Source organism: Bufo gargarizans, chromosome 9 (genome assembly GCF_014858855.1).
Source record: "Bufo gargarizans isolate SCDJY-AF-19 chromosome 9, ASM1485885v1, whole genome shotgun sequence".
Lineage (NCBI taxonomy): Eukaryota > Metazoa > Chordata > Amphibia > Anura > Bufonidae > Bufo > Bufo gargarizans.
In genome coordinates this window covers 86915298-86942946 of record NC_058088.1, presented here as the reverse complement: position 1 = coordinate 86942946, position 27649 = coordinate 86915298, and the positions used below count along the sequence as shown (strand labels likewise).

Sequence of the window (27649 nt, the reverse complement as noted above, 5' to 3'; positions counted from 1 at the left end):
CTGTGTTTTGCGTTTTGAAGTCTGCAACATGGGCACGGCTAGAGCACAGTCGTGTGACTGCACTCTAAGAGAGGATTTCCAGCTCGGACATTCTCATTATTGAAATACATTAAAGAAGGTCTCTGGGCTTTTAATATTGATGACCTATCGTCAGGATAGGTCATCAATATCAGATTGGCGGGGTCTGACACCCGGCACTGCCGCCGATCAGCTGTATGAAAGGAAGGTGTGTGCATGTGCCGTCTCCCTTCTCTCTTCCTGCTCGCCTTATACATAGCAGCAGTGAGCAGGAAGAGAAAAGGGAAACGGCACGTGCACAGTACGCGCGCCTTCCCTTAAGGCTCCATTCAGATGTCCGTAGTGCATTGCGGATCTGCAATACACCTGGCCTGTACCCCCATAGAAATGCCTATTGCGGACAAGAATAACACATGCTCTATTTTCTTGCGGAGCTGCGGACCGGAAGATCGGGGGCGCGCTCCGGAAATGCGGATGTTGATAAGACATAGTGTGCTCTCCGCTTCTCTTCCTGCCTCATAGAGAATGAATGGGTCCACACCCGTTCTGTATAATTGCGGAACAGATGCAGACCCATTCTTTGGATGTCTGAATGGAGCCTTACACCCGGCACCCTCGCCGATCTGATATTGATGACCTATCCTGAGGCCGGAGATAAAAACATGAGATATCTTAGGGTACTTTCACACTAGCGTTTTTCTTTTCCGGCGCTGAGTTCCGTCCTAGGGGCTCAAATCCGGAAAAGAACTGATCAGTTTTATCCTAATGCATTCTGAATGGAGAGTCAGTCCTTCAGGATGCATCAGGATGTCTTCAGTTCAGTCTTTTTGACTGATCAGGCTTTTCAGAAAAACGTAGCATGCAGTATTTTTACCTCCGGCCAAAAAACCTGAACACTTTGACTGAACGCCTGATCAGGCTTTTTTCCCATTGACTTGCATTAACGCCGGATCCGGCCCCGTGTGTTCAGTCAAAACTGATCCGGCTTTTGCATGTTAAACCCGAAAAATGTGAAAAAAAAGTTAAAGTCAATAAATGGCGGATCCGTTTTTTCCAATGCATTTTTCCATTGTGATCGAAAGCCTGATCAGGATTCAAATGTAATCCGTTTTCACACGTTTTTCCGGATCCGGCGGGCAGTTCCGGTGTCGGAATTGAACGCCGGATTAAAACAACGCTAGTGTGAAAGTAGCCTAAGTCATAATTGGAGGTGCTCTTTAACTTCTAATGTGTAACAAATATGCAACATTTCTTTAGGTAATCTGTATTGTTTCTGTTCATTCCAGGTTTTACCAGTTATGAAAATGAGATTTTTGAATCGGATTATTTGGAACTAGAAGAACTCCCAGATACTGATGAGCCCGTTTACATTCTGGGAAAACAGTATGACATTAAAACAGGTTGGTCGTGTGAGCAACAGCCCAGAAGCTGGCGTCTAATGCTCCGTATGTAGTCATGGAAGTAGCTGACAAACGCACATTAATTGGGCGAGATTTATGAAAGTGTCTAAAAGAAAAACTCGCTTATCGCAGCCAATCACAGGGCAGCTTTCATTTCTAAATCCGCTCTTTAAAAAATGAAAGCTGCCCTGAGGATAAGTCATCAGTCTCTGTAGCCCAGACAACCCATTCGGTTTGCAAGCTTATAACTTCAAAATAGTGCAAAACTTTTCTTCTCCAAAAAGCCACTTTTACTAATTTATAGTCGGGGAACAATACATAGAAGTAAATTGATGCATTGTTATCAGTAGTATGATACTTTCAGGTTCAAGTGATACCATTTTGATTGGAATCTCTCTCTTTCTTACAGAAAAATGTGATCTTCTCTCAGACATTACCTCCCGTTTGTGGTTTACATATAGAAAGAAGTTTTCTCCCATAGGCAAGTATTGAGATGCTCCTGCAATGGACTTTACTGTACCTTTTCTGTCATTAAAGGGGTTGTCTCACTTTAGCACGTGGCATTTATCACATAGAGAAAGTTAATACAAGGCACTTACTAATGTATTGTAATTGTCCATATTGCTTCCTTTGCCGTCTGGATTCATTTTCCCATCACATTATACAATGCTCGTTTCCATGGTTACGACCACCCAGCAATCCATCAGTGGTGGTCGTGTTTGCACACTATAGCAAAAGCACGGCCCCCGGTGCTGAATTGCAGGGTGGTCGTAGCCATAGAAAGAAGCAGCATACAGTTGCAAGAAAAAGTATGTGAACCCTTTGGAATGATATGGATTTCTGCACAAATTGGTCATAAAATGTGATCTGATCTTCATCTAAATCACAACAATAATCAATCACAGTCTGCTTAAACTAATAACACACAAATAATTAAATGTTACCATGTTTTTATTGAACACACCATGTAAACATTCACAGTGCAGGTGGAAATAGTATGTGAACCCCTTGGATTTAATAACTGGTTGAACCTCTTTTGGCAGTAATAACTTCAACCAAACGTTTCCTGTAGTTGCAGATCAGACGTGCACAACGGTCAGGAGTAACTCTTGACCATTCCTCTTTACAGAACTATTTCAGTTCAGCAATATTCTTGGGATGTCTGGTGTGAATCGCTTTCTTGAGGTCATGCCACAGCATCTCAATCGGGTTGAGGTCAGGACTCTGACTGGGCCACTCCAGAAGTCGTATTTTCTTCTGTTTAAGCCATTCTGTTGTTGATTTACTTCTCTGCTTTGGGTTGTTGTCCTGTTGCAACACCCATCTTCTGTTGAGCTTTAGCTGGTGGACAGATGGCCTTAAGTTCTTCTGCAAAATGTCTTGATAAACTTGGGAATTCATTTTTCCTTCGATGATAGCAATCCGTCCAGGCCCTGACGCAGCAAAGCAGCCCCAAACCATGATGCCCCCACCACCATACTTCACAGTTGGCATGAGGTTTTGATGTTGGTGTGCTGTGCCTCTTTTTCTCCACACATAGTGTTGTGTGTTTCTTCCAAACAACTCCACTTTGGTTTTATCTGTCCACAGAATATTTTGCCAGTACTGCTGTGGAACATCCAGGTGCTCTTGTGCAAACTGTAAACGTGCAGCAATGTTTTTTTTGGACAGCAGTGGCTTCCTCTGTGGTATCCTCCCATGAAATCCATTCTTGTTTAGTGTTTTACGTATCGTAGATTCGCTAACAGGGATGTTAGCATATGCCAGAGTCTTTTGTAAGTCTTTAGCTGACACTCTAGGATTCCTCTTCACCTCATTGAGCAGTCTGCGCTGTGCTCTTGCAGTCATCTTTACAGGACGGCCACTCCTATGGAGAGTAGCAGCAGTGCTGAACTTTCTCCATTTATAGACAATTTGTCTTACCGTGGACTGATGAACAGCAAGGCTTTTGGAGATACTTTTATAACCCTTTCCAGCTTTATGCAAATCAACAATTCTTAATCGTAAGTCTTCTGAGAGCTCTTGTGTGCGAGACATCATTCACATCAGGCAATGCTTCTTGTGAAAAGCAAACCCAGAACTGGTGTGTGTTTTTTATAGGGCAGGGCAGCTGTAACCAACACCTCCAATCTCTGGACTCCAGTTGGCTGACACCTCGCTCCAATTAGCTCTTGGAGATGTCATTAGTCTAGGGGTTCACATACTTTTTCCACCTGCACTGTGAATGTTTACATGGTGTGTTCAATAAAAACATGGTAACATTTAATTCTTTGTGTGTTATTAGGTTAAGCAGACTGTGATTGTCTATTGTTGTGACTTAGGTGAAGATCAGATCATATTTTATGACCAATTTGTGCAGAAATCCATATAATTCCAAAGGGTTCACATACTTTTTCTTGCAACTGTATAATGTGATGGAAAAATAAATCCAGCCAGCAACGGCGTCAATATGGATAATAACAATACATTAGTAAGTGCCTTGTGTTAACTTTCTCTACATAATAAATGCTATTTGCTGAGGTGAGATATAAGCACAGCAACTTAAAAAATTAGTTGATGAATAATTGGACCTCTGTATAAACTCCAAATTGCGCGGAGAGACTTACTACATTTCAGTACTGAGGTTTTCACATTGCTTTCTCTCACTCCTCTACACAGAATAGCTTTAGGTTAGTGATGAGTGAATCCGTTCAGGCAGGGTACCTGGTTAGGTTTTTCATTTCAGGTCATGCTACAACATATTTGTCAGATTCAAGTCAGGATTTTTCCATTCTTTTTGCTCCACCTTTTAGATGTACACTTGCAGTACTTTCATGTTTTGGATCAAGGGACCAGACTTTTTGATTAGTTTCTTGTTATTTTTTTTCTGGGAGTTCAATATTGACAAATAATTCTCAGAATATCCCTATCTGATCGGTGTGGAGGGAAGGGGGTTCTTACTCCCCACACCCCCATCTATCAGCTGTTTTAAGAGGTAGCGGTGCTCTGTTGGCCACCCCACAGCAACCCAAGCACAGCACGGTACATTGTATAGCAGCTGCGCTTGGTATTGCTGTCCAGGCCCATTCAAGTGAGTTGCAAATAAGCCATATGATTGATGTGATGTCACTGGCCTAGGAAGAGGCTGCAATGCTCAACAGAGCACCACATGCTCTTTAAACAGAGGGGGTTCTGACCCCTACCATCAGATTTAGATGATCTATTCTGACGATAAGTCATCAATTTTGAACACCCAGAAACCCCCTTTAAGTTGCCCACATCTTTGTCCCTCCCACCACCAGATTCGTGGTGTTATTACTATTCCATTTCCACAGTTGCATTTTTCCTATAGATATCGAAAGGGTTCTTCTATATTTCTTTGACACCTATATGGGAAAACCCAAGCACTCTGTATACACAACTCTACACTGTCGTATTCCTAAATATATCCTTATTAAAGTTATAAAATGACATAATAAAAGACATGAATTAATTGGCAATGACAGACACAAACCACAAGAGTGTGCCAAAATAGGGTCAGATGTAAATGAACATGAGCTAAAATGAAGTCAATTCAAGAGGAGGGTGTATCACAACAGTGTCCCCATATGGCTCACCCTCCTAAAATGTGGAAAAGTAACACAGTCCACAACATGTAAAATACAGACCCCTTTGAAACACCCCGACACGTGTCAGCTTCCTCAGTCAGACTGGTCAGGGTTAGAACTGCACATCAGTATCGTTTCCAAGAAAGAGTACTTTATTTTCAAAGATGACATGTATTTCGGCACCAAGTGGATGCCTTTGTCAGGTCCTTGTTTGTGAAGGATAATTGTTCTGTGTCTCTAGTCTATTACGTTCTCCTTCATAGAGGCCAACTGAAGTATAAAGTAATTGCTAAAAAAAACACAGGGAATAAAATATGTGTGTGTATGTGTATGTGTGTGTGTGTATGTGTGTATATATATATATATATATATAATTTATTTATTTAAATACTCTGGGGGTCATTGATTAAGGTCTTTATAACGGTCTTAATAACTGGCGGTGGCGGTTGATTCTCCCAAGTTATAAACAGGCACCGGCCTCTACATAACTTTGACGTGTCCAGCACCAGTCTAAATGTAAGACAGCTTCCTTGCCGGTGTAAATTTAGACCATTTTCTCCGCCTAAAACAGGCATAGAAAATGATAAATGAGACGGACCTGCCTCCCCTCCCCTTCCCCTTCCATGCCCACGCCACCTTTTTTAGACCTGGCTTGAGAGGGGAAAAGTGGCATATTGCCGGGCCTAATATACGTGTATTTTTGATAGTCTTTAGTCCTTTTATTTTATTTGCTACTTTATTACAGCTAGGCATGTATACCTGAGTTAGTCTGTCAATGATTGTCAAAAGATCTGTAATTAACTTATAATAACAGATTTCATTAATGTCCCCTGTCCCTTTCCACTGGTCCCTAAAAAGAAAGTTGCTATGGCTTTTCTGTTTCTGGCTAAGAAGACAGGAAGACAGAGGGGCGGTCCTTCACACTGCATGCCTGTATTAGGCTGCAGAGTGAGGAGGCGTGTCTCTCAGTAATCCAATCTGATTGGCTGGCCGGGAGCTGCTGGCTACAGCAAGTGTGTATGTGAAGTGAGGGAATGCAGCTTTGGCCTCAGAGAACTGGCAGAGGAGCCATCTTGAGAAGATCCTCATATTGTAAATGTTTAAACTAAGGGAATGTTTTAACTAAGGGAAAAACTCAAGGAAAACAGTGATATGTGAAGAAACTAAAGATAGCTTTATGCATAATGCTGCTGCAGCAGTAACATATGCTAAAATAGATTTTTGATGAAAACATGATGGTTACACTTTAAATATAATGCACTGTCCATTTCAGGTAATATATCCATGGAAAACACACCATAGTTGCTTGTTCTGTTCTCTCCCTCCCACTCTTGTCATAGGCATGTGAATAGCCAGTTCATGGTATTGCCTTGTTTTCCAAAGTAGCATTTTCAAATTCCTCCTGCTGTTTAAGGCTGAAATAACACATCCAACAAAAACAATGTCCATTGGATAACAACCTTAATTTCAAATTCTGCACTTTATGCACTTATAAATGTAGCAGAAAGACAAGAATATCATATGGTCAGCCATAGACCAATCACCTGCAAACTGCTCATTTTGTCATCAGAACTGCAGACAGCCAGAATGAGATATATTATATGATATTATATTATATAGGTGCCAAAGTAAAGATTTGTGACTTTTACATTTAAAAACAGGTGGAACGGGACCTTCGTCTGATGCTGGCTGGGGATGTATGCTGAGATGTGGACAGATGATGCTGGCACAGGCCTTAATCTGCCAGCATTTAGGCAGAGGTTAGTAATGCAGATAGTATAGATGATAACATGCCTATCACATGACCGCTGTTTGAAAAGTCTGCAGTACTTAACCACTTCAGCCCCGCTAGGTGAAACCCCCTTCATGACCAGGCCACTTTTTACACTTCGGCACTACACTCCTTTCACCGTTTATCGCTCGGTCATGCAACTTACCACCCAAATGAATTTTACCTCCTTTTCTTCTCACTAATAGAGCTTTCATTTGGTGGTATTTTATTGCTGCTGACATTTTTACTTTTTTTGTTATTAATCAAAATGTAACGATTTTTTTGCAAAAAAATGACATTTTTCACTTTCAGCTGTGAAATTTTGCAAAAAAAACGACATCCATATATAAATTTTTCGCTAAATTTATAGTTCTACATGTCTTTGATAAAAAAAAAATGTTTGGGCAAAAAAAAAAAATGGTTTGGGTAAAAGTTATAGCATTTACAAACTATGGTACAAAAATGTGAATTTCCGCTTTTTGAAACGGCTCTGATTTTCTGAGCACCTGTCATGTTTCCTGAGGTTCTACAATGCCCAGACAGTAGAAAACCCCCACAAATGACCCCATTTCGGAAAGTAGACACCCTAAGGTATTCGCTGATGGGCATAGTGAGTTCATAGAACTTTTTGTTTTTTGTCACAAGTTAGCGGAAAATGATGATGATTTTTTTTTTTTTTTTTTCTTACAAAGTCTCATATTGCACTAACTTGCGACAAAAAATAAAAAAATTCTAGGAACTCACCATGCCCCTCACAGAATACCTTGGGGTGTCTTCTTTCCAAAATGGGGTCACTTGTGGGGTAGTTATACTGCCCTGGCAATTTAGAGGCCCAAATGTGTGAGAAGAACTTTGCAATCAAAATGTGTAAGAAATGACCGGTGAAATCCGAAAGGTGCACTTTGGAATATGCGCCCCTTTGCCCACCTTGGCAGCAAAAAAGTGTCACACATGTGGTATCGCCGTACTCAGGAGAAGTTGGGGAATGTGTTTTGGGGTGTCATTTTACATATACCCATGCTGGGTGAGAGAAATATCTTGGCAAAAGACAACTTTTCCCATTTTTTTATACAAAGTTGGCATTTGACCAAGATATTTTTCTCACCCAGCATGGGTATATGTAAAATGACACCCCAAAACACATTCCCCAACTTCTCCTGAGTACGGCGATACCACATGTGTGACACTTTATTGCAGCCTAGGTGGGCAAAGGGGCACATATTCCAAAGTGCACCTTTCGGGTTTCGACGGTCATTTTTTACACATTTTGATTGCAAGGTACTTCTCACACATTTGGGCCCCTAAATTGCCAGGGCAGTATAACTACGCCACAAGTGACCCCATTTTGGAAAGAAGACACCCCAAGGTATTCCGTGAGGGGCACTGCGAGTTCCTAGAATTTTTTATTTTTTGTCACAAGTTAGCGGAAAATGATGATTTTTTTTTTCTCTTTTTTCCTTACAAAGTCTCATATTCCACTAACTTGCGACAAAAAATAAAAAATTCTAGGAACTCGCCATGCCCCTCATGGAATACCCTGGGGTGTCTTCTTTCCAAAATGGGGTCACTTGTGGCGTAGTTATACTGCCCTGGCAATTTAGGGGCCCAAATGTGTGAGAAGAACTTTGCAATCAAAATCTGTAAAAAATGGCCTGCAAAATCCGAAAGGTGCACTTTGGAATATGTGCCCCTTTGCCCACCTTGGCATCAAAAAAGTGTCACACATCTGGTATCGCCGTACTCAGGAGAAGTTGGGGAATGTGTTTTGGGGTGCCATTTTACATATACCCATGCTGGGTGAGAGAAATATGTTGGCAAAAGACAACTTTTCCCATTTTTTTATACAAAGTTGGCATTTGACCAAGATATTTATCTCACCCAGCATGGGTATATGTAAAATGACACCCCAAAACACATTCCCCAACTTCTTCTGAGTACGGCGATACCAGATGTGTCACACTTTTTTGCAGCCTAGATGCGCAAAGGTGCCCAAATTCCTTTTAGGAGGGCATTTTTAGACATTTGGATCCCAGACTTCTTCTCACGCTTTAGGGCCCCTAAAAAGCCAGGGCAGTATAAATACCCCACATGTGACCCCACTTTGGAAAGAAGACACCCCAAGGTATCCAATGAGGGGCCTGGCAAGTTCATAGAAATTTTTTTTTTTTCGCATAAGTTAGCGGAAATTGATTTTTTTTTGTTTTTTCTCACAAAGTCTCACTTTCCGCTAACTTAGGACAAAAATTTAAATCTTTCATGGACTCAATATGCCCCTCAGCAAATACCTTGGGGTGTCTTCTTTCCAAAATGGGGTCAGTTGTGGGGTGTTTGTACTGCCCTGGCATTTGAGGGTCTCCGCAATCATTACATGTATGGCCAGCATTAGGAGTTTCTGCTATTCTCCTTATATTGAGCATACAGGTAATGAGATTTTTTTTTCCGTTCAGCCTCTGGGCTGAAAGAAAAAAATGAACGGCACAGATTTCTTCATTCGCATCGATCAATGTGGATGAAAAAATCTCTGCCAAAAAAAAAAATGGAGGGGAAAGGCGTCTGCCAGGACATAGGAGCTCCGCCCTACATCCATACCCACTTAGCTCGTATGCCCTGGCAAACGAGATTTCTCCATTCGCATCAATCGATGTGGATGAATAAATCATTGCCGGGATTTTTTTTTTTATATATATATATATATATATATATATATATACAAAGTGTTTGCCAAAGCATAGGAACGCCGCCTCCTCCTCAGCTCGTATGCCTCGGCAAACGTATCTGTCACTGCAGAGGAGAAAATCCCGTCTTGCAGCGCCGCATACACCGACTTGCGTGTAATCTGACAGCAGCGCAATGCTTCTGTCAGAATGCACATCGGTGCTGCAGCTAGTAGATCGGTTGGTCCACCTGGAAGGTAAAAAAAGAAAAAAAAAAGAAAAAAACAGGCCACAACGCAATAATTTTATTAACTTTGGAACAGAACATGTAACTTTAACTTTTGGAACTAAACATTAACCTGTTTGCTTACCTGTTTTTTTTTTTGTTTTTTTACCTTTATAGAACAAACCTCTCCTTCCCCATGGGTCAATGTGCAAAGCGCAAATCGCCCAAAGATGTGGCGAAGTGCGTTATGCACTTTGTCCCATGTGAAAGGAGACGTTTGCAGCAGCAGTGAGTGAATGGGCCCTAATAGCCCTGTGTGCCTGTCCTGGTGAGATGATCCCTATGCTAATAGTGTACCTGTGAGTGGTACTTCCGGAAACACTCTCCAAAGCATAGGGCAGGGTGGTCCGGACAGTCAGGACAGAAATAGCGGGTGTCACGCCTTATTCCACTCCTGCTACAGACACGACATCTTTTTCGGGGTGACTGTTGGGTTGAGGTACCAGGAACGACATTGGGGAAATGTCGCTCGTGTAGACGGCTAACTACACTGGTGGTTGGGGCCACGGAACCTCCTGGATACAGGAGGTTCTCGATGATCTCTTCCTGAAATTTGAGGAAGGATCCAGTTCTCCCAGCCTTACTGTAGAGAACAAAACTATTGTACAGAGCCAATTGAATTAAATATACAGACACCTTCTTATACCAGCGTCTGGTGCGTCGGGAAACTAAATACGGAGACAACATCTGGTCATTGAAGTCGACCCCTCCCATGTGGAGGTTATAGTCGTGGACTGAGAGGGGCTTTTCAATGACACGGGTTGCTCGCTCAATTTGTATTGTCGTGTCTGCGTGAATGGAGGAGAGCATGTAAACGTCACGCTTGTCTCTCCATTTCACCGCGAGCAGTTCTTCGTTACACAGTGCGGCCCTCTGCCCCCTTGCAAGACGGGTGGTAACGAGCCGTTGGGGGAAGCCCGCGCGACTAGTTCGCGCGGTACCACAGGCGCCAATCCGTTCTAGAAACAAATGCCTAAAGAGGGCCACACTTGTGTAAAAATTGTCCACATAAAGATGGTACCCCTTGCCGAATAAGGGTGACACCAAGTCCCAAACTGTCTTCCCACTGCTCCCCAGGTAGTCAGGGCAACCGACCGGCTCCAGGGTCTGATCTTTTCCCTCATAGACCCGAAATTTGTGGGTATAGCCTGTGGCCCTTTCACAGAGCTTATACAATTTGACCCCATACCGGCCGCGCTTGCTTGGGATGTATTGTTTGAAGCCAAGGCGCCCGGTAAAATGTATCAGGGACTCGTCTATGCAGATGTTTTGCTCTGGGGTATAAATATCTGCAAATTTCTGGTTGAAATGGTCTATGAGGGGCCGAATTTTGTGGAGCCGGTCAAAAGCAGGGTGGCCCCTGGGACGGGAGGCAGTGTTGTCACTAAAGTGCAGGAACCGCAGGATGGCCTCAAAACGTGCCCTGGACATGGCAGCAGAGAACATGGGCATGTGATGAATCGGGTTCGTGGACCAATATGACCGCAATTCATGCTTTTTTGTCAGGCCCATGTTGAGGAGGAGGCCCAGAAAAGTTTTAAGTTCGGAAACTTGGACTGGTTTCCACCGGAAAGGCTGGGCATAAAAGCTTCCCGGGTTAGCGGTGATAAATTGTGTGGCATACCTGTTTGTTTCGGCCACAACTATGTCTAAAAGCTCCGCAGTCAAGAACAGCTCAAAAAATCCCAGGGCCGAACCGATCTGAGCCGTCTCAACCCGAACTCCAGACTGGGCAGTGAAAGGGAAAACTACAGGTGCGGCTGAAGTTGGGGACTGCCAATCAGGGTTTGCCAGCACCTCTGGGATTCTAGGGGCTCTACGGGCACGTCTTTGCGGTGGCTGCGACGGGGTCACTACTGCACGTGCCACCGTACCAGCTTCAACTGCCCTTCTGGTGCTCGCTACTTCACCAGGTTGTACGGCAGTGCTGGTACTAGGTCCAGGGAGGGCTGGGCTGCTGGTGTATGCCTCACCACGTAATCCGACAGCACCAGCCCCACTCTGCTGCTCTTGAAGCGGATCCTGCGCAACCTGCGGTCTAGCGACACGGGGCCTGGTGGTATCAGGGACCTCAGCCTCCTCGTCCGAACTTTGGGTCAGAGAGCCACTGCTTTCTACAGGTTCGTATTCTGACCCGCTGGATTCATCAGATGAGTGTTCCCACTCCTCATCCGACTGGGTCAGAAGCCTGTAGGCCTCTTCAGAGGAATACCCCCTGTTAGACATGTGGGCAACTAAATTTAGGGGTATTCCCTGAGACTACCCAAGAAAAAAAAAGCAAGCCTGTCTTACAAAGGGGAGGCTAGCGAAGTACCGGAGGCCGCTGCGGTTGATAAAAAATATCAAAACAGATTTTTTTATCGCCGCAGTGCGTGTAAAGTGAATGTGCAGTGATCAAAAAAAAATTTTTTTTTTGTCACTGCGGTGGGGCAGGTGTGGGCGAACGCACGTGTGGGCGACCGATCAGGCCTGATCGGGCAAACACTGCGTTTTGGGTGGAGGGCGAACTAAAGTGACACTAATACAATTATAGATCTGACGGTGATCAGTTTTGATCACTTCCAGATACTATAAAAGTACAAATGCTGATTAGCGATACGCTAATCAGCGAATAACGGACTGCGGTGCGGTGGGCTGGGCGCTAACTGATCGCTAACTACCTAACCAAGGGGCCTAAACTATACCTAAAACCTAACGGTCAATAACAGTGAAAAAAAAAAGTGACAGTTTGCACTGATCACTTTTTTCTTTTCACTTGTGATTGACAGGGGTGATCAAAGGGGTGATCAAAGGGTTAATTGGGGTTCAGGGGGGTGATCAGGGGCTATAGTGTAGTGTTGGTGTACTCACTGTTAAGCCTGTTCCTCTGCTGGATCCAACCGACGAAAAGAACCAGCAGAGGAGCAGGCAGCCATATAACAGATCATATTTACAAATATGATCTGCTATCTGGCACTTTGATTGGATTTTTTAAAAATCAGCAACCTGCCAGCCACGATCATTGGCTGGCAGGTTGCTGACGAAATACTGCTGTGCGAAATGCCGGCGCGAACTGCGCATGCGCGCGCGCATATTCGCGTCGTCTCGCGAGATGACGCGTATATGCGTGACTGTGCGCAGCGCTGCCACCTCCGGAACGCACATGTGCGTTAGGCGGTCCGGAGGTGGTTAAAAGACTGTGCACCTGTAGTGCAAACACTGTGATGTAAATGATGATTTTTTAAATTGAGTTTATGTTTAACTCCTTAAGGGTGCATTCACACGTCCGTAGTGTATCCGCAATACACCCGGCCGGCACCCCCCATAGAACTGCCTATTCTTGTCAACAATAGGACATGTTCTATTTTTTGGCGGAGCCGCGGCCCAGAAGTTTGGGGCCACACTCCGGAAATGCAGATGCGGAGAGCACATAGTGCGCTCTCCGCATCCATTCCTGCCCCATTGAGAATGAATGGGTCCGCACCCGTTCCCGATATTGCGGAATGGATGCAGACCCATTTGCGGACGTGTGAATGGACCCGAAGTACGTGGCCCATTTTTGGTTTTGCATTTTGTTTTTTTCCTTCTCATGTTCCAATAGCCATAACTTTTTAAATTTTCCGTTCATATAGCCATATTTTTTGCAGGATAAGTTGTATCTTTTAATGGCACCTTAATTTACCATGTGCGTCCAGAGGAAGAGAAAAACAGCAGTCTGGTTTGAAGTTGTTTGGGAGCAGCACCTATACAAGCAGACAAACAACGCAAGTGTGTGTGTATAAAGTCTGTGGCTTTAGATTAGTGACTTCAGGGACTAGTGATTCAGGGACATTAGGAGGGGACTACAGTCAGTCAGTTGCTTATCATTGCACTGTATTATTGCACTTTTTCTTTCTCTTTTCATGTGTGTTATCCCCATTACTATGTGTTCCAGTGCACATCTTGTCTAATGTATGCTGTCCTGGAACAGCCGTTTGAGGGTGCATATGTTTGTTCAAAATAGAAGCAAATTGCCCTTTTGGATTCGCACATCGAGCGAGTTTTGACACTGGGAAGTGTTGGCAATTTAGAAAATAGTTTGCTGCTCACTGAGCAGGCACTCTATGGGGTAGATGTGGGCCAGTGTGGTAGCATGGTAGCATGGAGGCTCAGGAAAATGAGGTAGGTAGCTGGATAACAGAAAGCAGGGAAGAGGGGGCATGGCCTACCACAGCATTGTGTGAGACGCGTCTCTGTGCCCATCGCCGAGGCCCATCGTTGCTAAAATACTGCACTTTCAAGATAGAAATACCATAATAAGACATTCTCGGGAGCATGCTGATCTGGCTATAAATGGAGTAAGGATCTCCATCTTTCCAAATTATTCTACTGAGGTCCAGAAGAGACAGACGAGATTCCTGGATGTCAAAAGGAGACTTAGAAATCTGCAGGTCCAATACTCTATGTTGTTCCCGGCTAAGCTGAGAGTGGTGGCTATGGGATCTGCCAGGTTCTTTGAGGATTCAGAAGAGGCGGCGAGTTGGCTGGATTGCCATGAAAGTCAGTTGAAAGAACTGAACAAGGTTGCCTGAGCAGTAGGGATCGGAGAGGAAGCATCTAGGCCAGGCATGGCCAACCTGAGGCTCTCCAGCTGTTGCAAAACTACAACTCCCAGCATGCTTAGACTGCCTACAGCTATCAGCCTGCAGCAGGGCATGGTGGGAGCTGTAGTTTTACAAACGCTGGAGAGCCTCAGGTTGGCCATGCCTGACCTAGGCTGTTCGGCAGGAAGCCCTGGAGAGTCCGCAAGTTAACATGTTTTCCCTTTCTCTACTGTTAGGAACTTTCCTTCTGGTTTTACGTCACAAAATGTACAGGAGGACATCTCATTAAGGGACAGGTCCACGTCTGGGACTTTTTGTTTTTTAAGTATGTTTCCAGTTTTTATGAGGAAGGAGCGTGAGCTGGACATAGTTAGCACAGCTCTCATATAATAATAGGAATTGCAGAGCGGAGAATGTTAGTTAAAAATGGTGGGCAATTGTGTTTGGAAGTGCCCTCGGAGAGGGATGGTTAGTTGCTATGGTCTCAGGATCAGATTCTTTATTTTCAGGGTGGGAATTGGGAAGGGGGGAGGGTAGTTGCTCACTCCGGCAGGGTTATACGGGATGGCCTTTCTTGTGGGGTTAGTGCAACATCAGTCAGTAAAGCTGAGGGGTCAGGAGGATGTTTTAATTAAAGAATATGACATATATGACTAAGCTCCTCAGCTGGAATGTGCGGGGTATGGCTGAGGTCAGGAAGCATCATGGTATTTTAAACTACTTATCAAGATGTCAGCCAGCTACATATTGTTTACACATTTAACTAAGAATACACTACACTGGTTAAGTAAGACGTGGGTGGGCTATGCGGCTCATGCGGTATTCTCTTCACATTCCAGGGAAGTAAGTATACTAGTACATAAATATATTAGGTTTGAAGGTTTATATGTATACTATGCAAAATTTAGGGTATTCAATTGATACTGGTGGCAATATATATTTCCCCGCTGTTTGCATCGACCTCTTTGAGAATGATACTTACCTTTTTGGCAGATTACCCAGGGCTACCATGGGTTCTCATTGGAGACTATAATCGCACACCAGATGATCGTTAGGATAGATGTAGAGTAGAGGGGTCTGGGAGATCTCAGGGAAGCTCGGCCTTATGTAATATCATGAAAGAAGTAGGTCTGATTGATATATGGAGGGTGCGGAACCCTACAGAACGTAAATACTCTAGTTGCTCCTCGACATGTCAAACCCTGTCTCAAATAGATCTGGCGTTGGTGAATGATGCTATGTTTCCGTTTATCCATTCCTCTGAATATATGCCTAGAGCATTATCGGATCACTCCATAATGAAGGTGGAGATGGGGAGGCCAGACCGGGGCCGAAATTGTGGAAGTGCAATGCAATGTGGCTGCAAATTCTGGGAGATTCCTTTCAAGGAGTGTTATTAGCAGAATTATTAAACGTTTTCAGCTACTCGTTAGAGGTGTGTTCCCTACCGGCGTCAAAGCAGGAAGCTCTTACTGTATATTGGCAATACCTAAGGAAGGGAAGAATAAGAGGCTGCCCGACTCGTATAGACCTATATCCCTTCTAACGGCAGACGTTAAACTATTGGCAAAGGTCTTGGCAAAACATTTTGGCAAGGGTGGTTCTCAGTGTAATTCACTCTGACCAAACAGGTTTCATGCCCCAGAAATCCACGGCAATTAACATTCGTAGAGTATATACTATTCTGCAAACTGCGGCTGACAATTGTGGGGATAGGACTATTCTGTCTCTTGACGCTGCCAAGGCCTTTGACAGTGTGGAGTGGGGATATCTCTGGGGAACGCTGAAATGTATGGGATTTGGTCCCCTGTTTATTAGGTGGGTGCAGGTTTTATACTCCAACCCGAAGGCAAGAATAAGGGCTAATGGGAGAATGTCTAATTACATTCAGTTGGCTAGAGGAACTAGGCTGGGCTGCCCACTTTCGCCGGTGCGTAAATCGCCAGAGATAAAGGGGTTTCAATATGGACAGATACATAATAAAATTGCGTTATATGCGGATGATACTCTTTTATTCTTAGGAGATACGATGGCCTCCTTATCCGCTACTATGTCCCTTATAGACAAGTTAAGTAGTCTGTCGGGACGCACTATAAATTGTAAAAAATTTGCGCTGATGCCTATTGATGGTCTGGAGGTGTCTGCTACAGTCCTTGCTAATAATATTCCACATGTGGGGAAAATTAAATATTTAGGAATTCATATTTTACCCCCAGGAGTACTGAATTTGAGGAGCTTAACCTGTCCCCATTGCTGTCAAGATTCAGATTGAAGGCCAAGGCATGGTGTAAGTTATTTCTTTCTGTAGTGAGCAGAGTAAGCCTCCTCAAGATAATATTGATGCCAAAGCTGCTGTACATACTCCACAACGCCCCGGTCTGGTTGCCCGTAGACAGATTTATAAAATCAATGCGATATTTAGAGATCGGAGGAGAGGAGGTCAACCCAGAATCAAACTGGAGACATTGCAGTATCCTAAAACAAAGGGGGGACTGGCGGTACCAAACACATGGATTTACTACCTAGCAGCACAGTGGCAGCATCTTAAGGGATGGATTATAGGTTGGCGGATATGTCTAGCCAGATTTTACTGCACCAAATAGGCAAGAGGGACTTAATGTGGTTTTTGGAGGGGTTAGATAACTTGGAGCTAAATTTTCCTTTTGATGGGGCTTATTTCTAAAGTATGGGACAAGATCAAACAGTTGAGGGGAATTGGGGGAGTTAATGAATTTTCTCAGATCTGAAACAACACGCGGCTCCCTGAATTTATTCCTCTGTCAGGTACTCAGACTTGGGAGACTAAGGGGATCCTTAGAATAGTAGATCTATTAGACAACAGGATATTTAGATCTTTTATGGATATGCAGGAGAGATATCAGATCCCGCGCACGCGCTTCTATCAGTACCTTCAAGTTCGACATGCATATGACACTATGATCAAAAAAGGTTCTAACATCACTAAATAAGGGTACTTTCACACTAGCATTTTACTTTTCCACTAAGTTTCGTCACAGGGGCTCAATACCAGAAATTAACTGATCAGTTTTATCCTAATGCATTCTGAATGGAGAGAAATCCGTTCAGGATGCATCAGGATGTCTTCAGTTCAGTCACTGAACAGCGTTTTGGACGGAGGAAATACCGCAGCATGCTACGGTATTATCGTCGTCCAAAATTCCGGATCGGTTGCCGGTTGGCATTAATTTACATGGAAATGTATTAGTGCCGGATCCGGCATTAAAAATACCGCAATGCCGGATCTGTCCTCATGCGCAGACCGGTAAAAATGTGAAAAAAATATATAACAAATCAGTTTCTCCGGATGACATGCAATGCATTTGTAAGACTGATCAAACAGGTTTCATGCCCCAGAAATCCACGGCAATTAACATTCGTAGAGTATATACTATTCTGCAAACTGCGGCTGACAATTGTGGGGATAGGACTATTCTGTCTCTTGACGCTGCCAAGGCCTTTGACAGTGTGGAGTGGGGATATCTCTGGGGAACGCTGAAATGTATGGGATTTGGTCCCCTGTTTATTAGGTGGGTGCAGGTTTTATACTCCAACCCGAAGGCAAGAATAAGGGCTAATGGGAGAATGTCTAATTACATTCAGTTGGCTAGAGGAACTAGGCTGGGCTGCCCACTTTCGCCGGTGCGTAAATCGCCAGAGATAAAGGGGTTTCAATATGGACAGATACATAATAAAATTGCGTTATATGCGGATGATACTCTTTTATTCTTAGGAGATACGATGGCCTCCTTATCCGCTACTATGTCCCTTATAGACAAGTTAAGTAGTCTGTCGGGACGCACTATAAATTGTAAAAAATTTGCGCTGATGCCTATTGATGGTCTGGAGGTGTCTGCTACAGTCCTTGCTAATAATATTCCACATGTGGGGAAAATTAAATATTTAGGAATTCATATTTTACCCCCAGGAGTACTGAATTTGAGGAGCTTAACCTGTCCCCATTGCTGTCAAGATTCAGATTGAAGGCCAAGGCATGGTGTAAGTTATTTCTTTCTGTAGTGAGCAGAGTAAGCCTCCTCAAGATAATATTGATGCCAAAGCTGCTGTACATACTCCACAACGCCCCGGTCTGGTTGCCCGTAGACAGATTTTATAAAATCAATGCGATATTTAGAGATCGGAGGAGAGGAGGTCAACCCAGAATCAAACTGGAGACATTGCAGTATCCTAAAACAAAGGGGGGACTGGCGGTACCAAACACATGGATTTACTACCTAGCAGCACAGTGGCAGCATCTTAAGGGATGGATTATAGGTTGGCGGATATGTCTAGCCAGATTTTACTGCACCAAATAGGCAAGAGGGACTTAATGTGGTTTTTGGAGGGGTTAGATAACTTGGAGCTAAATTTTCCTTTTGATGGGGCTTATTTCTAAAGTATGGGACAAGATCAAACAGTTGAGGGGAATTGGGGGAGTTAATGAATTTTCTCAGATCTGAAACAACACGCGGCTCCCTGAATTTATTCCTCTGTCAGGTACTCAGACTTGGGAGACTAAGGGGATCCTTAGAATAGTAGATCTATTAGACAACAGGATATTTAGATCTTTTATGGATATGCAGGAGAGATATCAGATCCCGCGCACGCGCTTCTATCAGTACCTTCAAGTTCGACATGCATATGACACTATGATCAAAAAAGGTTCTAACATCACTAAATAAGGGTACTTTCACACTAGCATTTTACTTTTCCACTAAGTTTCGTCACAGGGGCTCAATACCAGAAATTAACTGATCAGTTTTATCCTAATGCATGGAGAGAAATCCGTTCAGGATGCATCAGGATGTCTTCAGTTCAGTCACTGAACAGCGTTTTGGACGGAGGAAATACCGCAGCATGCTACGGTATTATCGTCGTCCAAAATTCCGGATCGGTTGCCGGTTGGCATTAATTTACATGGAAATGTATTAGTGCCGGATCCGGCATAAAAAATACCGCAATGCCGGATCTGTCCTCATGCGCAGACCGGTAAAAATTTGAAAAAAATATATAACAAATCAGTTTCTCCGGATGACATGCAATGCATTTGTAAGACTGATCCGCATCCGAATCAGTCTACAAATGCTGTCCGTTTGCATGCAGATTGCCGGCGACGGAACTGCTTGCCGGATCACTCTGCCACAAGTGTGAAAGTAGCCTTAGACGAAGCCCAATTAATTGTCTCTGAGGGGAAAGCGGGTTAATATCTATGCTGTATACTCTACTGCTGGATAGGTTCCTGGAATCTCATCTGCTGGCCTGGATGAAAAAATGGGAAAATGATTCGGGGGAGATCTCTCAATATCAGTGGAATGACATTTTAGAAGCGATTCCGCTGTCCTCACTGAGCGAACAGGGAAAGCTGTCTCAACTTTTTATTATATACAGGGTGTATAAAACGCCAATACTTCTGAAGAGGATTGGTGTCAGAACTGATGCAAGATGCCCAAGGTGCTCTTTGGAGCCAGCGGATTTGTTTCATGTGTTGTGGAAATGTCAGGGTGTAGCTGGATACTGGACGGGTATATTAGAGACAATACAAAACAAATTGTCAGTGAGAATAGATAGAGATCCCAAAATATGTATATTAGGTTATGTGTCTAAGCTTGGGACTGACGAATGCAGGAAAGTGGCAGTGGGAAGACTGCTGTATGTGGCTACAAAACTGATAGCCTTGTATTGGATACCGTGCCCCCCGACATTGGGGGAATTTAAGACCAAAGTTCACAAGATGTTGATAAATGAAAAGGCTATTTATCTTAAAAGAGGTTGCCCTCAAAAGTTTGGCAAATTATGGGGGGATTGGTTGTCCAACAGTGGTATTTTGCTTTAAAGTGCAATTTGGTGACCCGGTGCCGGAGTGAGTAGGGGTTGGATGGGGGAATTTTAGTTGTTGGGAGGGGAGGTGGGTTTCTAGAGCTTTTATATTTGTCTATTTATAAAAAGATTTTGACAATATACAGAAGTATGAGTCATACAGATTTGTTTTGAATCTTGTCATCATGATTTATTATGCATATGTCATGTATGTCATGTATTGTCTTTGTCAAATGAATAAAAAAGATCAGTAAAAAAAATAAAAATAAAAAAAGCAGTACAGGGAAGAGTGCCAGGGAGGCAACCCAACAAGTTTGCAAGGTTGGCAGATGTGGGGGATGTCAGTTCAGGGAGAGCACTGCTGCAGCAAGGGCAATGTCATCTCCAGTAAGCAGGGGACCAGGGCAGGCCAGACAGGTGGTGGTAGTGGGGGTCTCAGTTATTAGGGTTACAGATATGGCAATCTGTCACAAAGACCGAAATCGTCAAGTGGTGTGTTGTCTCAGGTGAACACTGTAAAAAAAATATTATAAAAACAGTGCCAAAAAAAGCAATTTTTTGTCACCATACATCACAAAAATTGCAACACCAAGCGATCAAAAAGGCGTATGTCCCACAAAATAGTACCAATCAAACATGCACCTCATGTGAGATCCTAACTAGAACAATCGGTCAAAAAATAAAAAAGCTATGGCTCTCAAAAATAAAAATAAAAACAGTGGCATTTTGTGGTTAACTTGCCTCACAAAAAATGTAATGGAGAGCAATTAAAAATTATATGTACCCCAAAATAGTACCAATAAAGCTGGCACCTTTATCCCCTAGTTTCCAAAATGGGGTCACTTTTTGGGACTTTCTAACTGTAAGGATGCATCATGGTGGGCTTCAAATGGGACATGGCATCTAAAAACCAGTTCAGGTAAATCTGCCTTCCAAAAACCATATGGCTCTCCTTTTCTTCTGCACCCTGCCGTGTGCCCTTACATCAGTTTATGACCACATGTGGGGTGTTTCTGTAAACGGCAGAATCAAGGTAATAAATATTGAGTTTTGTTTGGCTGTTAACCCTCGATGTGTTAAAGAAAAAAAGGATTAAAATGGAAAATCTGCCAAGAAAGAGAAATTTAGAAATGTTATCTCCATGTTCCTTTAATTCTTGTGGAACACCTAAAGGGTTAACAAAGTTTGTAAAATCAGTTTTGAGTAACTTTAGGGGTTTAGTTTCTACAATGGGGTCATTTATAGGGGGTTGCCACTATGTAAAGTGACTTCAGACCTGAACTGGTCCTTTAAAAAGTGGATTTTGGAAATTTTCTTAAACATTTTAAGAATTACTTCTACAATTCTAAGCCTTCTAACGTCCTAAAAAAATAAAATGACATTTCCAAAATGATGCCAACATAAAGAAGACATATGGGGAATGTTTAGTAATAAATATTTTATGAGGTATCACTTTCTGTTTTAAAAGCAGAGAAATTTACATTTTGAAAATTGTGAATTTTTCAAACTTTTAGTTAAACTTTGGAATATTTTATAAATGAAGGTGAAATATATTGACTCAAATTTACCAATGTCATAAAGTACAATGTGTCACGAGAAAACAATCTCAGAATGGCTTGAATAAGTAAATGGCTTGAATAAGTAAAAGCGTTCCAAAGTTATTACCACATAAAGTTTTTTTTGCCTTCCTCTGGATCAACTTGCAGGATAGCAGGTTAAACTGGATGGACAAATGTCCTTTTTTCAGCTTTACAAGCTATGTTACATGTCTGTTATTGGAAAATGGGAAAAAATATCTTTGTGGCGTTAAATATAAAACAAAACAAAACACAATTCTACCAAGGTTTTTCGGGTTTTGATATTATATCAATAGTTTATGTATGTATTATATATTAAAGGGATTCTGTCACCTCCCCTCAGCCAAAAAACGATTTAAAAGCAGCCATGCAGCACAGCTTACCTGGATTAAGCTGTGCTCTTTTATCTTGAAATCCGTCCAGCAGTTAGTGCAAAAAACGACTTTGATCGATATGTAAATGTGTCCTGAAGGTGCCCAGAGGGGCGTTTTTTTTTCTTAGTGGGCCCAGTACCGCCCCTCTTTCAGTGCCCAGCCCGCCTTCCTTGTACTTTCTAACCGCTGCCCCCAGCCTGCCACAGCCTCCCCTCCCTCTCCTCCCCCTCCCTCACGCCGAACGAAGTCTCGCACAGGCGCAGTACCCACTGAGGGCTGCGCCTGTGCGATCATCAGGAGACTGAGGGCGGCAGCTTCATCTTCGTCACTGGGCATGTGCCGAGCCCAGTGACATCCGATGTTAGCTCTTTCCCTCAGTCAGCCTGGTAGGAAGCGCAGAGGATTGCCGATCGGCTGCTGCACCCTGCGCTTTCTCCAGTCTGCCTGCCTTTACTTAATATAATAATACCTAATTCGCCCCAACAAATACTTATTTCTTTCCTGAAGGGAGGGTGGGGAAAGAAATCGCTGGCCGTCTTCACTGTGGCAGGCAGACTGGAGAAAGCGCAGGGTGCAGCAGCCAATCGGCAATCCTCTGCGCTTCCTACCAGGCTGACTGAGGGAAAGAGCTAATATCGGACGTCACTGGGCTCGGCGCATGCCCAGTGACGAAGATGAAGCTGCCGCCCTCAGTCTCCTGATGATCGCACAGGCACAGCCCTCAGTGGGTACTGCGCCTGTGCGAGACTTCGTTCGGCGTGAGGGAGGGGGAGGAGAGGGAGGGGAGGCTGTGGCAGGCTGGGGGCGGCGGTTAGAAAGTACAAGGAAGGCGGGCTGGGCACTGAAAGAGGGGCGGTACTGGGCTCACTAAGAAGAAAAAAACGCCCCTCTGGGCACCTTCAGGACACATTTACATATCGATCAAAGTCGTTTTTTGCACTAACTGCTGGACAGATTTCAAGATAAAAGAGCACAGCCTAATCCAGGTAAGCTGTGCTGCATGGCTGCTTTTAAATCGTTTTTTGGCTGAGGGGAGGTGACAGAATCCCTTTAAAAAGAGAAAAACTGCTGCACTCCAAAAGGCAAAAAGTAGCAAAAGAATGTATTTAGCCATGTGCAAAACAAACAAGGCTTCAGTCCTTCTGCAGTACTTTTCTCAAGCAGTCTTGCGATGGGACCTAAATGTCACTTGTTTTGCACATGGCTAAAGAAATTCTTTTGTTGCTTTTTACCTTTTTTTATTGCTGCAATTTTTCTCTTTTAATTGGAATTTTGGACTGGCGAGTCCAGCTGTCTTGCCGGAACCCTTCATTTTCTGCTTATCTGAAGCTTCTTCTGCTAGTGTGTGTATGTGTGTGTGTGTATATATATATATCATAATAATAATGTGCTTACTATTTTCATTTAGAATGGAGATGGGAAAAACATAGAAAACAGCCAGAAGAATATTACCAAATCCTACAGTGTTTTCTAGACAGAAAAAACTGTTGTTATTCCATTCATCAGATGGGTAAGAACACTATTCATTGATGGATTTTATGTGGAAATAGATATTACAGCTGCGATAACATTACTCAGTACCTATAGTAAATGTTTCACCACTTTACTATGTTTTGTGTCAAAATACTGTATTTTATGAAGTAGGATTTTCTGGACCCGCTTAAAAGGATTTTCCAAGATTTTTATACTGATGACCATTGGTGCGAGTCTGTCACCTTGGGACCCCACTGTTCAGTTGTTTGAGAAGGCAGCGACACCCCTTTGAACGCCGCAGCCTTCTCTCAGCTTTCCCTAGGTCACATTCATCAGTCACAAGGCCTGGGAGCAGCTCAGACCCTTAGAAGTGAATGGGGCTGAGCGCAATACCAAGCACAGCCTCTATACAACGTATGGCGCTTGGCTTGATAAGCACAGAAAAAAGCAACGGCACTCAGGAGCGCCGATGCTTTCTCAAACAGCTGATCGTCAGATGTCCCAGGTGTCGGACCCTCACCGATCAGATACTATCCTGAGGAACAGAAGACCTATCCTGAGGAAAACCTTTTTAACTCCATAGCAATAAATTATCTGTGGATCACTTCAGCTGGACAAGATGGAATAGGTGCTCTTGGTCTAAGTGGCCCACCCAGCCACGAGTAAGTGATAAATTATAAAATAGATAGACCAGGCACTCAGTATATGTTACTAAATTGAGATATTTATTCACACACTGATAAAAAGAGATATAATTAATAAGGTTCAAAATGTAACAATATAATATAACACTAACAATAAATATAGCAGCAATAATGCAACAGTGCAGCACAAATGGCATAGGAAAAATAGGTGATAAATCGCATTCAAATAATGTTTGGATCCAAAATATGTAACTCTGGAATTGAGTTAATCACAATAGCAGCATAAATAGTTCCTTGTGGAGAAATAGCAGCATGGATAGTTCTTTATAGGGAAAAAGCAGCATAAATAGTTCCTTATAGAGAATCGGGAATTTGAGTAAAGACAATTCCGCTCCTACCACATAAGGCTGTTGAAAAAGTTAATAGTTCACCGATCCTTTTGGTTTTGCAAACGGACCCCAGGTACGGAACAGTAAGCGCTCGTGGTGGCGTCCCACTCACTTGCGCAATATTACCTTGGTCTGGTCGCTTTGTTTCTCCGGGATATTACCTCCCCGGTCGGTGAACAAGTCCGTAACAGCTGACTCTGAATCCAGTATCGTCAGTGTACTTTGTAGACTCACATGCGGTACTTGCGGAGCTTTACTTCAGAGGTCTGTTCGGATCCTAGGGAAGATTTTTTTCCAGCATGCCGGTACAAGGTTCGTCCCATACGCGTTTCGGGGGTGTGCCCCTTCCTCAGTGGTAACCTTGTATCATTTCCCCTCCTCCTTTTATAGTGCAGTCCTAGAGAATTTCAAAGGCTGGACCGGAATAACAATGGTATCTTGGCGGATTTATTAGCTGCGATTTCTTATGCATTTCCCATGCGGTTCCTATGCGGTTTTATATTATGACAGTGCGTTTTTTGTGCCATATACTGCTTAAAATCAATTCATAATACAATCAATAATATAAAATGTGAAAATTATTAAAATAAATAGTAAAAATATTGATTATACTTCAATTGGTACTAAAAATAATTCTAATAAGTACTCTCAATGCATATCGGACCCATAGTGTAACCATGTATACAGAGGATCTATGATCATGTTATGATTTATCTGGTTAATCCAGATGTCATAACCATACACCAGTTTTAATCAATTAATACGATGCTTATTCAGTCTGGGGACACTTAGATTTTCTGATGTGTGTACAACTTGTACATAACAACAGTGTTGGGCATCATATTAAAAACCGCACTCACAGGAATCCGAATAATTCCCAATCTGCGTTTAACCCATTTGGAGCCAAAGAGCCGAGGTCAAAAATAAATTTCGATTCTAATCTGGACATCTTTTTTATAAGATCGCCCCCCCCCCCCCCCTCCAATCTGGTTCTACCTTAGCCAGGGCTATGTATATCAAACCCGCAGGGTCTTTATTATGGTATATTTTAAGGCTAGTTTCACACTAGCGTTCGGCTGTCCGCTCGTGAGCTCCGTTTGAAGGGGCTCACAAGCAGACCCGAACGCTTCCGTCCAGCCCTGATGCAGTCTGAATGGATGCGGATCCGCTCAGACTGCATCAGTCTGGCGGCGTTCAGCCTCCGCTCCGCTCAGCAGGCGGACACCTGAACGCTGCTTGCAGCGTTCGGGTGTCTGCCTGGCCGTGTGGAGGCATGCGGATCCGTCCAGACTTACAATGTAAGTCAATGGGGACGGATCCGTTTGAAGATGCCACAATATGGCTCAATCTTCAAACGGATCCGTCCCCCATTGACTTTCAATGTAAAAGTCTGGACGGATCCGCTCAGGCTAATTTCACACTTAGCCATTTTTGGCCAATATAATGCAGACGGATCCGTTCTGAACGGAGTCACCGTCTGCATTAATATGAGCGGATCCGTTCAGAACGGATCCGATCGAACGCTAGTGTGGAAGTAGCCTAAAATGCTTAGATACAGTATGGTTTTCATAGCCCTGGCGTATGTTGGCCACATGTTCAGAGACCCTTTTTTTTAAAAAGTCTCTTTGTGCGGCCAACATACTGTTTATTGCAAGGGCATGTCAGCAAATAAATGACACCCTTGCTATTGCAAGTCAAGAATGTTTTTATCTCATGTGAGTGTCCATTAGTACTAGAGATGACCTTAACAGTTTTTTTCGGAAAATTTGTTAGCTTGCAGTTGGGGCAAGAATTGCATCTGTAGAAACCCTCAAAGCATAACCAGTTTTTATCTTTCTTTTGATTCAGTCTTTTGACTGTAGGGGCAATCTTGACGCCCAGATTGTCGGCTCGTGTGTATATTATAGTGGGTTTCGTTGGTAACATAGGTCCTATAATTTTATCTTTTAATAAAAAGGGCCAATGTTTAGTAATACTTGCTTCTATTTTTTTATACTGGGTATTGAAAGGCAACACAAGTTGGATTCTTTCCTGTATAGTCGGATCCTCCTGTGGTCCTGTTTCTTTTTCTACAAAGAAATCTTTACGGTCCAGGTTTTTTACTTTATTTAAAGCACCCTCAATGTATTGATTTGGGTAGTTCTTATCCACAAACTGTTGTTTTAAAATTTCAGCCTCATTCAAAAAGGTCTCATCAATTGTGCAATTTAGCTTGAGGCGTCTAAATTGGCTCACAGGAACATTCATCAGCCACCTCGGAAGGTGGCAGCTGGAGTGTAATATAAAATTATTCTTAGCCGTAGGTTTGTGATAAGTGCTACAAATCAATTTTCCTGCATCAATGTTAATATTTAAATCTAAAAATTCAATATGTGTTTTACTAATAGTGGATGTAAAATGGAGGTTCAGATCATTACAATTAATCTCTGATAAAAACAAACTCACAGGTATTCGGATTCCTGTGAGTGCGGTTTTTAATATGATGCCCAACACTGTTGTTATGTACAAGTTGTACACACATCAGAAAATCTAAGTGTCCCCAGACTGAATAAGCATCGTATTAATTGATTAAAACTGGTGTATGGTTATGACATCTGGATTAACCAGATAAATCATAACATGATCATAGATCCTCTGTATACATGGTTACACTATGGGTCCGATATGCATTGAGAGTACTTATTAGAATTATTTTTAGTACCAATTGAAGTATAATCGATATTTTTACTATTTATTTTATTAAATTTCACATTTTATATTATTGATTGTATTATGAATTGATTTTAAGCAGTATTGGCACAAAAAACGCACTGTCATAATATAAAACCGCATAGGAACCGCATGGGAAATGCATAAGAAATCGCAGCTAATAAATCCGCCAAGATACCATTGTTATTCCGGTCCAGCCTTTGAAATTCTCTAGGACTGCACTATAAAAGGAGGAGGGGAAATGATACAAGGTTACCACTGAGGAAGGGGCACACCCCCGAAACGCGTATGGGCCGAACCTTGTACCGGCATGCTGGAAAAAAATCTTCCCTAGGATCCGAACAGACCTCTGAAGTAAAGCTCCGCAAGT

At 43.0% G+C, this 27649-nt stretch overlaps 1 protein-coding gene across 3 annotated transcripts in view; it reads left to right on the top strand.

The window, feature by feature from the left end:
* Positions 1 to 27649, top strand: part of ATG4A (autophagy related 4A cysteine peptidase) — a 66707-nt gene that overhangs the window by 6226 nt on the left and 32832 nt on the right. For all 3 annotated transcript variants that reach the window (XM_044305711.1, XM_044305710.1, XM_044305709.1), the window contains exons 2-5: positions 1305 to 1418; positions 1828 to 1899; positions 6667 to 6765; positions 23473 to 23574. In XM_044305711.1, the coding sequence (XP_044161646.1) occupies positions 1305 to 1418; positions 1828 to 1899; positions 6667 to 6765; positions 23473 to 23574 (387 nt within the window). The remainder of the gene's footprint in view (positions 1 to 1304; positions 1419 to 1827; positions 1900 to 6666; positions 6766 to 23472; positions 23575 to 27649) is intronic.